The sequence below is a fragment of the Caretta caretta genome, chromosome 10 (genome assembly GCF_965140235.1).
Source record: "Caretta caretta isolate rCarCar2 chromosome 10, rCarCar1.hap1, whole genome shotgun sequence".
NCBI classification, from domain to species: domain Eukaryota; kingdom Metazoa; phylum Chordata; order Testudines; family Cheloniidae; genus Caretta; species Caretta caretta.
The window spans coordinates 73,219,603-73,233,310 of NC_134215.1; the positions used below are offsets into that span (position 1 = coordinate 73,219,603).

The 13,708-nt window shown below is 37.4% G+C and overlaps 1 protein-coding gene across 5 annotated transcripts in view; it reads left to right on the forward strand.

Annotated features, from left to right (window-relative positions):
• Positions 1 to 2,708: 2,708 nt before the first annotated feature.
• CHD2 (chromodomain helicase DNA binding protein 2) overlaps positions 2,709 to 13,708 on the forward strand; it is an 87,731-nt gene continuing 76,731 nt past the window's right edge. The window contains exons 1-2 of one of the 5 annotated variants that reach the window (XR_007358925.2): positions 2,709 to 4,894; positions 5,229 to 5,357. Coding sequence is in view for 4 of the 5 variants with exons in the window: in XM_048867821.2 (XP_048723778.1) it covers positions 5,296 to 5,357 (62 nt within the window). In the remaining variant the exon portion in view is untranslated. The remainder of the gene's footprint in view (positions 4,895 to 5,228; positions 5,358 to 13,708) is intronic. The other 4 variants (XM_048867821.2, XM_048867820.2, XM_048867818.2 and 1 more) reach the window with 4 other exon arrangements.

Consider the following 13,708-nt stretch of genomic DNA (forward strand, 5'->3'; position numbering starts at 1 on the left):
AACACTAGATGATTCCACTCAATTCTATTGTCTTTTTAATTAATTTTTTTGCAGCTTTTCTTGGAAAGATTATGCCTGGAGGTTTTTTTTAAGGGGACCAGATAGTGGTAAAATTGGCTGTAAAATTAAACTGTGTTAAGTTAAAAAGCCACATTCAAAAGAATAAATCGAAAGAAGGAAATAAAAGGTCACAAATGTAAAGTTAGAATGCAAATTCACTATTGAGGAAACAATTATTGAAAACCATTTCTTGTACAGTTCAGAGGCTTTCGCTTACAATTAGCACTTTGTATTTGGCTTGCAGGCTTTTTGAGTTTTTTGTTGTTCTGCCATTTAGTTGTTTCCTGTACTTAAGGCTTATGTTTATATGGGTGTAAATAGCAGTTTAAAAAGGTACATTAGTTCATTTGTCTTTGGACCACATTTGGTTTGTGTTTCAGTAGCAAAGATGTAATTTAAAATCAAGAGGCAAGAGAACTTGACCTGTTGGGCCAAATGTCCACTTTTAATAGCAGTCACAATAATGCTTCATCTGGACACTTCTAACTTCGTCACTGATCTGGTGCCTTAAGCCTTGTTGCTGCTTTATGAAGAGCAAACATTGAGTATATGGCTGGAGGAAGTATGGTTGGACATTATGCTGGTTGTGTTAAAGGCAATGAGACAAAGCAGTGTAATTTTGCATAATTTTTATCTGATTTTGACACGTTTGCTCTTCCAGTAGCTACTGAAATGACCATTCCATCTATTTTCTGATACTTGGTCACTTTAAAATGGCCATCACCATAGGTGTTCCTCTTTCTAGACAAGAAGACTATAGCCAAGATGGCACAATTTAGGAATTTCTGTTGACTCCAGTCAACACCTTCATATAGTAACCTAGCTTTCATACCTTTTGGCATTATTGGGTTTGATTACTTGTGTGTTTTAAGCAGAGAGAGGGATAATCATTGAAAATTTCATCTAATAGCAAAAAATTAAGGTTAGTTTCAACTTGATTTGAGATCATTACTGTTTGGCTAGAAGTATTGTGTTTTACATTAACTTTAGTGGATAGGTCAATCCAGTAAAGTTTGTCACCAGAGGTAAAATCCTCTGTATTTCCAATCTATATTTAATGTTTTAATAGTTCCCTATGCAAAATTTTAGAACAGAGTTCACTGTGCTCAAAAGGTTTCTTGAACTCTTAATTTTTCCTGTAGTATTTATTTGTATTTTTGGAAACTGTTACCTGACATACTGCTGGATGTGCCCATGTTAGTTGGTGACAAAAGCAGGTGTTCTGGCATGTATAATTATATTGAACCAAATTCATGAAGCCTTAGTTCTAAAATTCATGTTTAAAATGCCTTCAAGGTACATAGTTGAATGTTGTCTGTTTAGTTTAAGGATAAATTATCTATATTCCAACAGCATTTTTCTTTTAATTTTTTTTATAAAGAGTCAAGTCAGATGAAGAGTGTCAAATGGAGTCTACGAATGTGAAACCAAGATGGCAGTTCCACTGTTGATTGAGAGGTTGAGGAAATGGACTAATGCATGAGTGCTGTGATATATCCATCCAAGACAGGGACATTTTAACATGGACTTCAGTGTTACTAAACCAGAGAAGATTTGGGTTTGTGATCATCCTACCAAAATGGACTTGAATTTCTAAAGGGTGTTGTACAAGCGAACAGAAAATGGATCTGTTTTTGAGGTGTGGGTGGCAAAATTTTATACTCCAAGAAATTGTACTTAACAGGGGAATTAAGTTGATATCCAGTATATTACTGCCTATTTGGGCAAAATGTATTGTTATGCTGTTTTTAAGTGACTTATTTAATAAATGGTTTTTTTACACTTTATTCTTGGTTTGTCTTTTTCCTGGCTGAAAAATACTTAGAATGTATTGATGTTTAGGTGCATTACATTTCTTTGATCATTGGATTCTGAAAATGAGAAATATTTTTAAAGCTGGTAAATACTGAGGGCTTTGTAAGCTTTATGAAATAGTTAATTTAAATATGGCTATATTTGATTTCAAAGACTCTTTAGTTTGTCTCAATTGCCAATATTTTATTTTTAGTTATCCATGGAGTTAAAATGTTCAGTTTTTTTATTTTGTTCAGAACTTGGTCAGTTGTCAGTCCTTTTGTTAAATTTTCTGAGGCTGTCATAGGATGGTACAAATTTCATATATATTGGCAAACTGGGCAATAAAATGCATGGTCATTGGCTTGCAGTGAAGGGTCATCCTGAACTATCTTTGTTTTTGTTGTTTGTGTGGAGGGGTTTGGGTGTGTGTGCACAAAACCTTTATAGTGAACTTCAAATGAGTTGCCTCAACAACTTCTTTCCTAAATTTCAGGTGCTTTGTGTTGGAAACTTGTTACATTTTGGATTGATTTAAAAAAACAACCCTACACCATTCTAAAAAAATTAACTTCCTTGGAGTTGAGTACCTTGGCTTAATGAGTGTTTAAACTAATCTATTAAAAATTATTAAAATTAGTCTGTACAAGTATCCAATACATTTCATGGCCATCCTCTATACTGTGAATTTCTTGTTGACTTAATAACTCCGTACAAATAAGTGTCAAGTGGAGTTACTTTGATCTTATTACTAGATAAAAAACAACAAAGTTAACCTATGTGAGGTAGTATTTTTAAAAGTCAGTTATTATTCAAAAATCACTTTGCCGCTTACAAGAAATGTATGTTCAACCATTGGCTACAGAGAAACAATCGTATACTTAAATTTAATCTTGAACAGGTAGCCCAACTTTTCTCCTCACAGTTGAATACCGGGATAGACCTGGTGTTAATTAAGATAATCTGTACAAAAGGGATCTCCAGATGATAAATATTATAGATTTAGCATGAGATACGTTTAACTGTCATTCATTGAGATAAACTGGTGGAAATCTTCATTCTTAATATATGATAATGGCTGTTCATAACTGTTTAATCTTGCAGTGTTGAATGTACACACTTACCTAGCCAGTCTTGTTTCTGCCATTTATTATATGGTGCAGTTGAGTATTAGATTGTCTAAAAAAGACTGAGTATTCAAACTAGTAGATTTTCTTTGTACTGTTCAAGTTCAGTTTGGAATTAGAGCTCTTTTTACATTGTAATTTATTTCTTTAATTTGTGGTGTGTGTGCACAGGGTCACTAGCTTTCTTCTATATTTATATAATCACTCACCAGTCAATATTGCACTATATTGGTATAGCACATCAAATTTACACAACCCTCATTTAATTGCATTGAAGAGACAGGATGGATTGACTGAGGGCAAGAATGGGAAGGATATGGAGGAGCTGAAATAAAATAACTTGGGTTTTACTGCTAGAGCTTGCTATTGGCCATTGGTTGGGATAGTGTACCATTTTTGATGCACTTAGTATAAAGCCCAAATCAAAACATTATCAAAAAATCTGGAACACTGACGCCTGATTCCAATATCTTGTAAAATGGACAATAACTGTGTGAAAAGTTCAGGTGACACTTACAGTTGGCTATCACTTTTGCTTGTTGGGGAGGAGTGGTGGGCATAAGGGCATCTCTTGTGCTTAGATTATCTCCAATTCCTCAATGTGTGGTGTTTTGTCTACCAGGATGTAGTATCTGAGAATTTATTTGGCTTGTAATGAATAACTAATTCTGCACCTTGAATTCTACATTACTGTAAAAAGTCCACTTTGGGATGTTATGGTGTATTATAAACAATAATGGGTTAAGGAATGGGCAATAGTTATCTGGGTGCTATATTTTCTTTGCTGTAGTGTCTTCAGTTAATGAATTAAAATAACATAGCTATTTAATTTTACTCTTCTCAAGAACCACTAGGGAGGCGCTGTTGAGTTGAAAGGGTTACTGGCAAATTGCTTTCTTTAGGGTGTAGTATCTTCCCATTTTTCAAGCTTATATTATAGGTATTGAGTGACAAGGGAAGGGATTATTGATTGAAGATAGATGTTTTTGATTGAATTTTTAAAAAAATTGCTACCCATTGGGTGGGGTTGACTTCCAAGGAGGGTTGTTGCTCAAATCTGGTTATTAGTCCCTCTTCCATTCTTTCAAAATGGCTTGTTACAGCACCACTTCCTGTCCAGGGAGGAAGTAATTTTAGCCCATGGACTGAAATATTTAGCAAATCTTTAAAACAAAAGAAACAAATTACATTTCTTTCTGGCTTGAAAAGGGTGCCTGAGCCAGATGGGGTTAAGATGCCCCCACAGATGGGGTGGTTTGAAGAAGCCAAGGATGTGGGGGGGTGGCAGGCACCCTTTAGGTGGAGGCTAGCTCTTTTTTTTGGTAGAAATGAAGGGGTGGGTCTATGGTACATCACCTGAGTTGTGGGGTAAATGTAGAGAGTGTCAATCAAAGGCAGAGCTCAGAGCTGGGAAGGAGCTCTAGATGGCGGCTGTGCCTTAGAGAGAGCGCGCTGAGCTCCGTGCCTTCCCAACACTTTACGCAACTTTCCCTAACTTTCAGGCAGCCTCAGGGGGCCACCAGAGCCCCTTACCTGTTCTAGGCACGAATCGGGGGCAAATTGAGCCTTTTTCGGGCAGAAAACCAGCTTTTGGGGGCTCTCTTTTCGTGCCTTGCTGGAAAGAAGAAGCCGTGGAGAGAGCCCAGGTCGTTGTTTTTCCAGCTTAGAAGCCATGGCGTACCTCCATTTTTGTGCGCTCTCCTAATGAGCTTTTCCCCCGGACATTTTTTGTACTAATTATCGCTGCTTTTTACTTTCACGGCAGTATATTTTTGGGGATTAGAATCTATTTATTTTTTTTATTATCTGAAAATATATAGTTACCGTTTTAACCTCCAAATATTTTGGATCTGATGTTTTTCCACTACCCGAAACTAATATCGGCTTGGTCCTGGCGGTGGTGCATGGATCAGGTAGGTGGGCAATTAATATTAATTTTCAGATTTCTGCCGTTTTTGAGTACTTTGACTTTTCGACCGATTTGAGCTGTATTGGGATGACGCAATAAAATAGAGATTTTTTTGCTTCCTCTGTTACTTTGGGAAAGTTTGCAGGATGCTGCTCTGGGCTGTTTCTCTTCCTATTTTTTCTTTTTAAAACGAATATTATTGTTTTAAATGTCCGTTTTCCTGTGTTGATCAGTGTTGTGTATTGTTATAAGTATCATTGCAGCGTCAGGACTTTGTTCTTGATAACGAAAGCCAATGAAACAAACTGGGACCTTACCTTTCTTTCAACTTTTGACAGTAAATACCTGGGCACAGGACATCAAAGCAAACACAGATACCCCCCTTAAATATTTAAGAATTAAAAGATGATGAGAAATGAGGACAAAAGCCAAGGAGAGGAGGGTTCAGTACACAGCAATGCATCGAGGTATGATCTATCAACTTTATTTTTTTAAAAACCTCTGAATACAGTGTTTACCTTGACAGCTTTGGGTCACTGTCCATACTTAATACAAAACATTTAACTGATTTTGATTCCTTTTTTAAGGAATGACCTTGAGATTGTTAATATGCCACACCCTAATTTTTTTTTGGTAGCAATTTCTGAAAGTTGTGTTGTGACTTAAGGGCCCATGTCAGAGTCAAAAGGTAATGTACCTTTATTCAAGGGAGTCCCTTTCTCTGTTATGCTTTTTAAGTTTCTGAATTTCAGTTTTTAGGTTTTTTGTTCTGTGAAAAACGACCTTGTCGGTTTAGCCATTGCTGCATTGCACCATTTTACATACAAGGCAAATTTTTCTTTGAAGAATCTCAGAAGTCTAAACTTTAACTGAGGGCCATACAGAAGCCTAGTAGTAGTAAATTATAGTAAATAGACACTAGAGAAACTTACATGAATGAAAAAAAGTTCATTTTAAAATATAAACTAAAAAGTGCCTGTTTGATTGATGCTCCTTACTTTATATTTTATTTGGGCTTACTGAACTTTGATACTGTTTAGGTATTTTAGGATATTTTGATACAATTTAACCAAACTTTCCCCTGGTGGTGATAGTATTTCATGTTTATAAAATCTAACCTAGGATTGTTCATGGGAACCTTGGTGTCCTTTGATTGCTTGTTTTGTATATTTTTGCTCATAATGTGTGTTGACATAAAAGTAAAGTAATGATATTCTTTTCAGATATTTTATAAATTTAACTTTGATTTGTGGAACAGTACAAAATACTGAAAATACAGCTAATATTTGATACTTACAACAACATTAAGTCCTTTGTTTTGTTCTTCATTTAGCTTTTAACATTGTATTTTAAACAAAATGTGTTGGCTTAATCTAACATTGAAGTCTAAAAACTTTTGCATTGCTCTTCTGTGGTTTGTCAATACACTGCATTTTGCCTGTTTTTGTTAACTTTTATTAAATCGTGGCCTATTCATTTTTCCTTGAGTATCTTTTAAGTAATTATCAATAAAATGAATTCTAAAACTCTTTGCTATCAATATGTGCACTATGTAAGTTTTTATCAAATGTATGAATAAGATTTTGTCCAGTAATATTTAACTTATTCTTGAACATTATATGAACTTGAAATATTGTGGTAGAAACACAGTTATGACCATGTTATTTTGTTATAACCTTTTAAAACTTAATTTTGCATGCCAATCAGGAATGTTTTTAAATTGCAATGTAATAAAAGGTGTTAAAATGGAAATAGGTAAGTTTATTTGATTTAAAATGGTATTGTTAAATTGGTTTAAAAATACCAAATCACATACACACAGTATATACAAGGACTTGCATTATTTAAAATATGTTTGACACATTCTTAACCTTAATTGTAAGGTTGTAATTATGTTTGTAAGTGAAGCTGCAAAAATCCTGACTTTGTCAAGAAAAAGTTGGTTTGCTTTTTAATCTAAATGTCACTGAAAAATGTGGGTTATCAGTAGTAAGAGCAACAGCAATCAGAATAAATACATTTTAGGAGTGTAGGAACATTATTCCAAATAAAGTGAAGTCTAATAACTGGGTATAATGGGTGAATAAGTGGGATCACACAGACACACGACCTTTGATTTTTTTTTTTCTGTCCCAAGGGTATAATATTTGCATAGCATCACGTGTAAATTTTTCTCTTTTGTAGCAAAGATCATGTGTCTAGCATCATTGATAGAGCCATGTGTTTCACCGTTGTATTAAATAAAAAAGTAAAATGCCTACCATTTTTATCCCCCTTTCCTCAGACTTCACCAGAATAAACTTACTGCTGGTAATATCTACTCACCAGTAGTGTGGGAGCAATTGAAGAGAGCATATTTATAAATGAGCCTTATTTTCTGAGCTGTGAGTCAGCTGAATGTCTAAAATACTCTACTTCCTAAGGTTGACTTTAAGATATGGGGGAAATGATTTCTAGGAAGTAAAGCCTTCAGCTTGCTTTACTGTAACTCTGAAACACATTGATGTCTGCACGGATCATGCTTCTCTGACTTGACTCCCCTCTCACAGTTTTGTTGGACTAGCTTATAAGCATTAGGTAATGTGTGAAGTCATATTACACAACCATGCCTTGATTGGAGGCTACAGTAATGACAATGGATGGGTAAGGTGGATATGAGTGACTGGTGCCACTGATCTGAGGTTATGAGAAGCAAAAATACAGATGGGGAAACTGTGTGTGTTTGGTAGAGAGTGCATTAGTATAATGTCTGGGGAATATGACTGGAATTGTGATTCCTGCATTTCTATTCTTAGGAAAGGAAAAAAACCTTATCTGAACAAACACAAACTCCTCTGAGAGTTGACTTGAAAGAGACATTATTCCTGAGGGGAAATGATGTTAGTTTAACTCTTACAAAAAGTTTAGTAGAGTCCGCACATATGTAGGCCTTTCTTGGGACCTTTTGGATGAATAGCAACACCTGTTCTTGTATTTCAGGGTACAGACCGTAACCTAATTGTCAAGCTTTCCAACTTAACTGTTAAGCTCGCTCACTTGATTTAAGTTAAAAGAAAAGGAGTACTTGTGGCACCTTAGAGACTAACCAATTTATTTGAGCATGAGCTTTCGTGAGCTACAGCTCACTTCATCAGATGTATACCGTGGAAACTGCAGCAGACTTTATATACACACAGAGAATATGAAACAATACCTCCTCCCACCCCCCTGTCCTGCTGGTAATAGCTTATCTCTATTAAGCTATAAGTTGCTTCACCCAGGATGAAAGCTGGGATGTTGTCAGTAACTCAAAATTTTAAATAATGGAACAGAATGTTGGCAGTAATGTTTCTTTAAAAATATTTTTCTTGCATCTTCTGCCTTTTTTCTAATGCTTTTTTTAGAAAAAGCAGATGATGTGAAGAGGAGCAGTTACATGTACATTAGGTTACATACAATACATTTTGAATGTAACCTAATGTTAACTTCACAAATACTGGTATCTGAAATACAAATAAGATAAAATCTAGGAATTGGCAATCCTGTACAACAATAGTATAAATAACATAAGGACATGCCATATAGATCCAACTTCTGCTTAAATCCCTTGGAATTTCCTTATTGCAGTTACCTTCTCGCATCCCTAACCATAATGAAATGGACATGGCTTGTATTTTTATTATGTAAGAGATGCTGCAGCAGCACAAACAGTTGTATTTGCTTCCAACTTGCACTTCGTTATAAAATACAATTTGGAAATATTAGTTCTGTGTGAATGGATTTAGACCTGATTTCCATTGAGAGCTTTGAAGTTTTAGATCTGTAATCTGTTGTCCTCTTGGCAAACGGCTTCTTTTGTAGAACTGATTGCTGCAGACTTTGTAGACCAGAACACATTCAGTTTGTGGCAGCCATTTTATGAAGTAGTTTCATATAAAAGAGGATTTTATCTGGGGAAAATAAAGAAGTGAGACAAAAATTAACACTGATCTGGTTTCATCAGCAATTAGTGTTTCTTATCTTGTTAGTGCTCAAAAGGAAACTAGCCACTCTTGGAAGGAAAGAAAAATGATTAAACGCCTGGCATTTTGGTGCAGGTCCAGTTCAGTCACAAAATGGCTGTTCCTTTGTGCCGCATAGCTGACAGACATACTGCATTGCACTGTGTGTACTCTGAAAACAGCAGGAAGTTGCTGGTGGGGAGTTCAAAGGCCATCTTGTTTTTGCTGTGGAATCTGATTGGCTGTTAGCTCACTTGGTAACAGGACGGTCAACACTCTGGGGCCTCTGGAAGCAGAGCTCTGCCTTCTAGTGATGTCAGCATAAGCTTGCTTTTCAGAGCCTCCCCCACTCTTGGCAAGAGAATTACTGCCTGCTCAGCCAGCAGGGAAAACAGCGATTGCATGCACAGCATTCATCCCAGTGTGTGTGAGAGAGAGAGCGTGCATGCATGCAGTAGATCTACAGTGAATTTCCTCACACCCTCTTTCTGGACATTTTTAATATAAGTAGTTCATTATTTTCAGAAGCAAGTAGGCAACTGAAAATTAACAGGGTTATTTTTAGTAGAATTTTCCTTTATTTTTTTTTTAAATTTGGTATTCCCTTTAGCGTTCCTTGAACAGCTGGATATTTTTTATAACTTTACAAATCTTAAATGGGTGAAGCTCCATAAGTGTGTAAATGCTTTTAGCCTGGTCATATTTTACTCTTTTAAAGAAAACACAGGAGAAGCAATGCTGGACATGTTTAACAAGATACATTTTTAAGATGGTCTGGCTACAGATTCCTTCTCTTGGTTCTCCGGTTTACAATCTAATTGGTTATTACTGTGAGTGCTTTTTGTTCCAGTCCTGCAGTACCACTTACATAATTTGGTCCTCTCTGGCCAGACGAAAGCAGTGGTTTTTTTTAAACTTTTTAATCTTCTGCTAACTTCTAATATGAAGGGTTTTTTTTAAAAACAAAAACCAAGCAATCCATGTTATGTCAGTGCAGGGGCAGAGAAAATAATGTGCAATAAATTTGGTTTTGTTGTATTACAATGTAATCTACATGGAACACAAAGGGGTGGTTCATTTTTATTTTAAGGAAGTAACTTATCTCATTATAAATATGATTCATAGCTTTTAAACTACGGTATTTTCTGTTTTTTGAGCATGGCTAGAACTGTGCAAAGAATATATAGAACACTTTAACTTGAAGTTTACAAGAGTTTGAAATATTTTAAAATATTTATGAACTGTTTCTTTAACTCAAATAAAAACTTAATTCAGACTTCTTTGAAATAATCAAACACTATGCATTCTCTAACTGTATTATCCTGAGTATTTTGTGTAACAGAAGTGGGGAAGACAATAGAGAGATCAACTGTGATTTCATAATCCTACAGAAACTGCCTTCATTTATCACGGCCAACTAAGGGCTCATTTACACTAGAAAATTAGATCAACCCAGCTGCCTTGCTCAGGGGTGTGAAAAACTCACATCCCTGAGCAATGTATTAAGCTGATCTAAGTCCCGTTGTAGACAGTGCTAGATGGATGGAAGAATCCACCTTTCAGGGAGGTGGAATACCTGTGCCAACAGGAAAACCCCTCCCATTGGCATAGGTAATATTCACAATTTTTATTAAAGCTAATGTTAAATTATATAATTTATCTACACTGAAGTGCTACATTTGAACACTTGCAGCACTGGAGGTGTTTTGCTGTACAGTTTCAAGTGTAGCCCCAAGTGTGTCTTTACTGCAGAGTTTCCACAGGGTTTTTTTACCTGGGTGTTGCCCCTACCTGCTCCCATCCATACATAAAACCTCTTGCCTGAGTTTAGTGATGCTTTCAACACAGGCTAGCTTTCAGAGCTGGAGATGTATCTTTAGAGTCTGGGTTCTGCTTTTACTTGTCATCCTGCCCATTTTGCAGTGAGGTTTAAGTCAGTCAAGTGCTGATAGTTCTGTGCCAAAGGCACTGCCTTTCTGCAGTTCCCCCTTCTGCTCAGGACAGATAAGGTCTCCCACTATTCACTGGGGAAAGTCATAAAGAGGTGTATCTTGGGTGTGCCCCTAGAAGTCTTAGAAGTGCACAGGGGAAGTGCAGCACCAGGTGAGAACACTAACTCATTTCAGTGCTCCTGAGCTAGGCTGACCCAAATGCCCAGAGCCAGGCTAACTGCACTGAAGACATATACTGTCTTTTGCACCACTACATTTGAAACGCACTAGTATGATGTTGAGCTGATTTGGGGCAGGGAAAGAGGTAATAGTGGCAAGGTGTCAGTTAACATTAAGGGTATGTGTACACTTAAACCATGATAGCATTACAGCTGTACCACTGTAATGCCTCAGTGGAGATGCAGAAGGGGTTCTACCACTGGTGTAGGTTATCTAACTCCCTGAGAGTCGGTACCTAGCACTGTCTGCGGCGGGGGGTGGCTTAGTTCGTGCTCTCACTCTCAAAAGTGTGGATTTTTCACACCCCTGAGAGAAGTAGCCAGTGTAAGTTCCAAGTATAGATCAGCCCTTAGAAACTGAATCATCAATCCTCAGAACAGTGTCATTCCAAACTCTGCCCCCCCCTTTCTTCAGTGCCTCTCACCTCTATTCTATAGGTTTCAGAGAAGTAGCCCTGTTAGTCTGTATTCACAAAAAGAAAAGGAGTACTTGTGGCACCTTATAGAAGCCACTTGAAGAGATGACAGGATACCTATTTATTCAGCCTTCTGCCTCGCAAAACACTTCACACTTAACTAAGTACTGGGTATTTTACAGCAGTGATTTTGAACAATTCATTGCTTGCTATTCCCCAACCCTGCCACACCCAAAACCAGTTCTGTATGTGACAGTGGAAAGATTCTGCCAACTGTTTACTGCTCTAAAATATTTGTGAAGCTATAAGTGTTTACGCTTCCTTACATTTTTTTCATTTTTAGGCACAGAAAGATCAACATAATTCCTTATATTTTAATATTCTGTAAAAACTAATACTGGAGTTTGTAGGAACAGTTGGATATTTTTTGTTCTGTGAGGGAGTCCCACCTCTTAACTGTGAATCTGCCACCTTTTCAGATCTCCTTTCATCATTACTGTATTTGGAGAGGTGTGGCTGTCACCTGATGTCTGCAGGGGATGCACTCTAATAGATTATTGTCCTAACTCCTCCAGCCATAACTGCCTTTAAAGATCACTTGTGATAGAATCATATAGCAGACCTCCAGTGTCCGTGTAAACCCATATCTTCTGGGTTTTGTACTGGACACACAGATGTAACTGGCTGAAGTTTTAAACCATGAAGGGGGAAAGCCTAATTCCAAATTTTACTAGTTCTTCTAAGGCCTGTTTCTTTAACATAAGACTTGTCAGGGTTTCATGCACAATAAAAAAAAAAAAAAGCTCTCATTCTGGTACATACTAAAACCAATTAGCCGTTTTGAGCAGAAGAGCTGTTGGTGTGTATATTTCCCCTAAAGCATTTGCATGTTCACTACACTACACTGTGTTGCTGACTAGATGCAGAGTCCCTTTTGAATTGGCCATTGTGCTTCATGCTGACTGTGCTGACATGGAGCTAAAGTGGCAGTTAAAATGATTGAGTGATGTATGAAATAGCTTCTGTCCTGCTGTCCCTTTCCTAAAGGAAAATGTGTTATCTAATCCAAGTATCCGAGGGGTAGCTGTGGTAGTCTATATCCACAAAAACAACAAGGAGTCTAGTGGCACATTAAAGTCTAACAAATTTATTTCGGCAAAAGCTTTTGTGAGTAAAAACCCACTTCTTCAGATGCCACCAGACTCCTTGTTTTTATCTAATCCAAAGGGCACGGATATCTAGTAGGCAAAAAGACAGGCAATCTTCTCCCATTATGCACAGGTATTATAAGGTTCTCAACAGTGGGTGCTGCGTGGGTGGGAACAGTGAGGCAGTCACAACTGAGTTATATGCTGCTCTTGGTGAACATTTAAACATGTTAGTACTTTCGGACACCACCACATTCTTGGGGAAGAGGAGATCTCTTTCAGAGCCCTGAAGACTACACCTGTACTCTCCTTTCACTCAGGGTGAACTGGGAAGAGTCTGTCTTTGGTGTTTCTCAGGGCTGGTCTACGCTACCAGTTAAGTCGGTGTAACTTACATTGCTCAGGGGTGTGAAAAAGACACCCCCCCACTTTCCCCGTGACGCAAATTACAGGAACCTAAACACTGTCCACTCTGGCGCTGTGTTGGCGGGAGATGCACTCTTGCTGACACAGCTTCCACCTCTCATGGAGGTGAAGTAATTATGCTGACGGGAGAGCGCTCTCCTGTCCACATAGCGTGTCTGTACCAGATGGTCTACAGCAGTGCAGCTGTGCCGATGTAGTGCAGTAGTGTAGATGTGCCCTCAGTGACGCTCCTTAATAAAGTAGAGGGGGTGTGACTGCTTTTACCACTAGAATGATCGATTCTTTTCTGACCCCTACTAAATATCCTGTATCCTAGGCATTTCCAACTTCTAACTCATGGATCAATGAGCAACTGAGCCCTGTTTTCCACATATTAAGGCAACTAGTTAACTAACTTCCCCAAATATTTTTATTTCTGAATACAGTCTGCTGAGCTGTTGAATGAGGCGGATGGTGCTGTCTCTAAATCTAAAACTTTCTCTCTTTTAGAGAGATCTGCTGCAACTTAGGTATCTTTGTTCCAGGGTTTTAATGAAGACAAAGGTGTTTATTAGACAGTCAGTGTCAATGAAGAGATTGGGCAGAAACAGAGTGAGATACCTCAGATGCTGCTTTTCAGTGTGGTCATTTTTCCTTCAGTCTCTAAATCTGTGCCTCTAACGGTGAAAAAGACAGGAA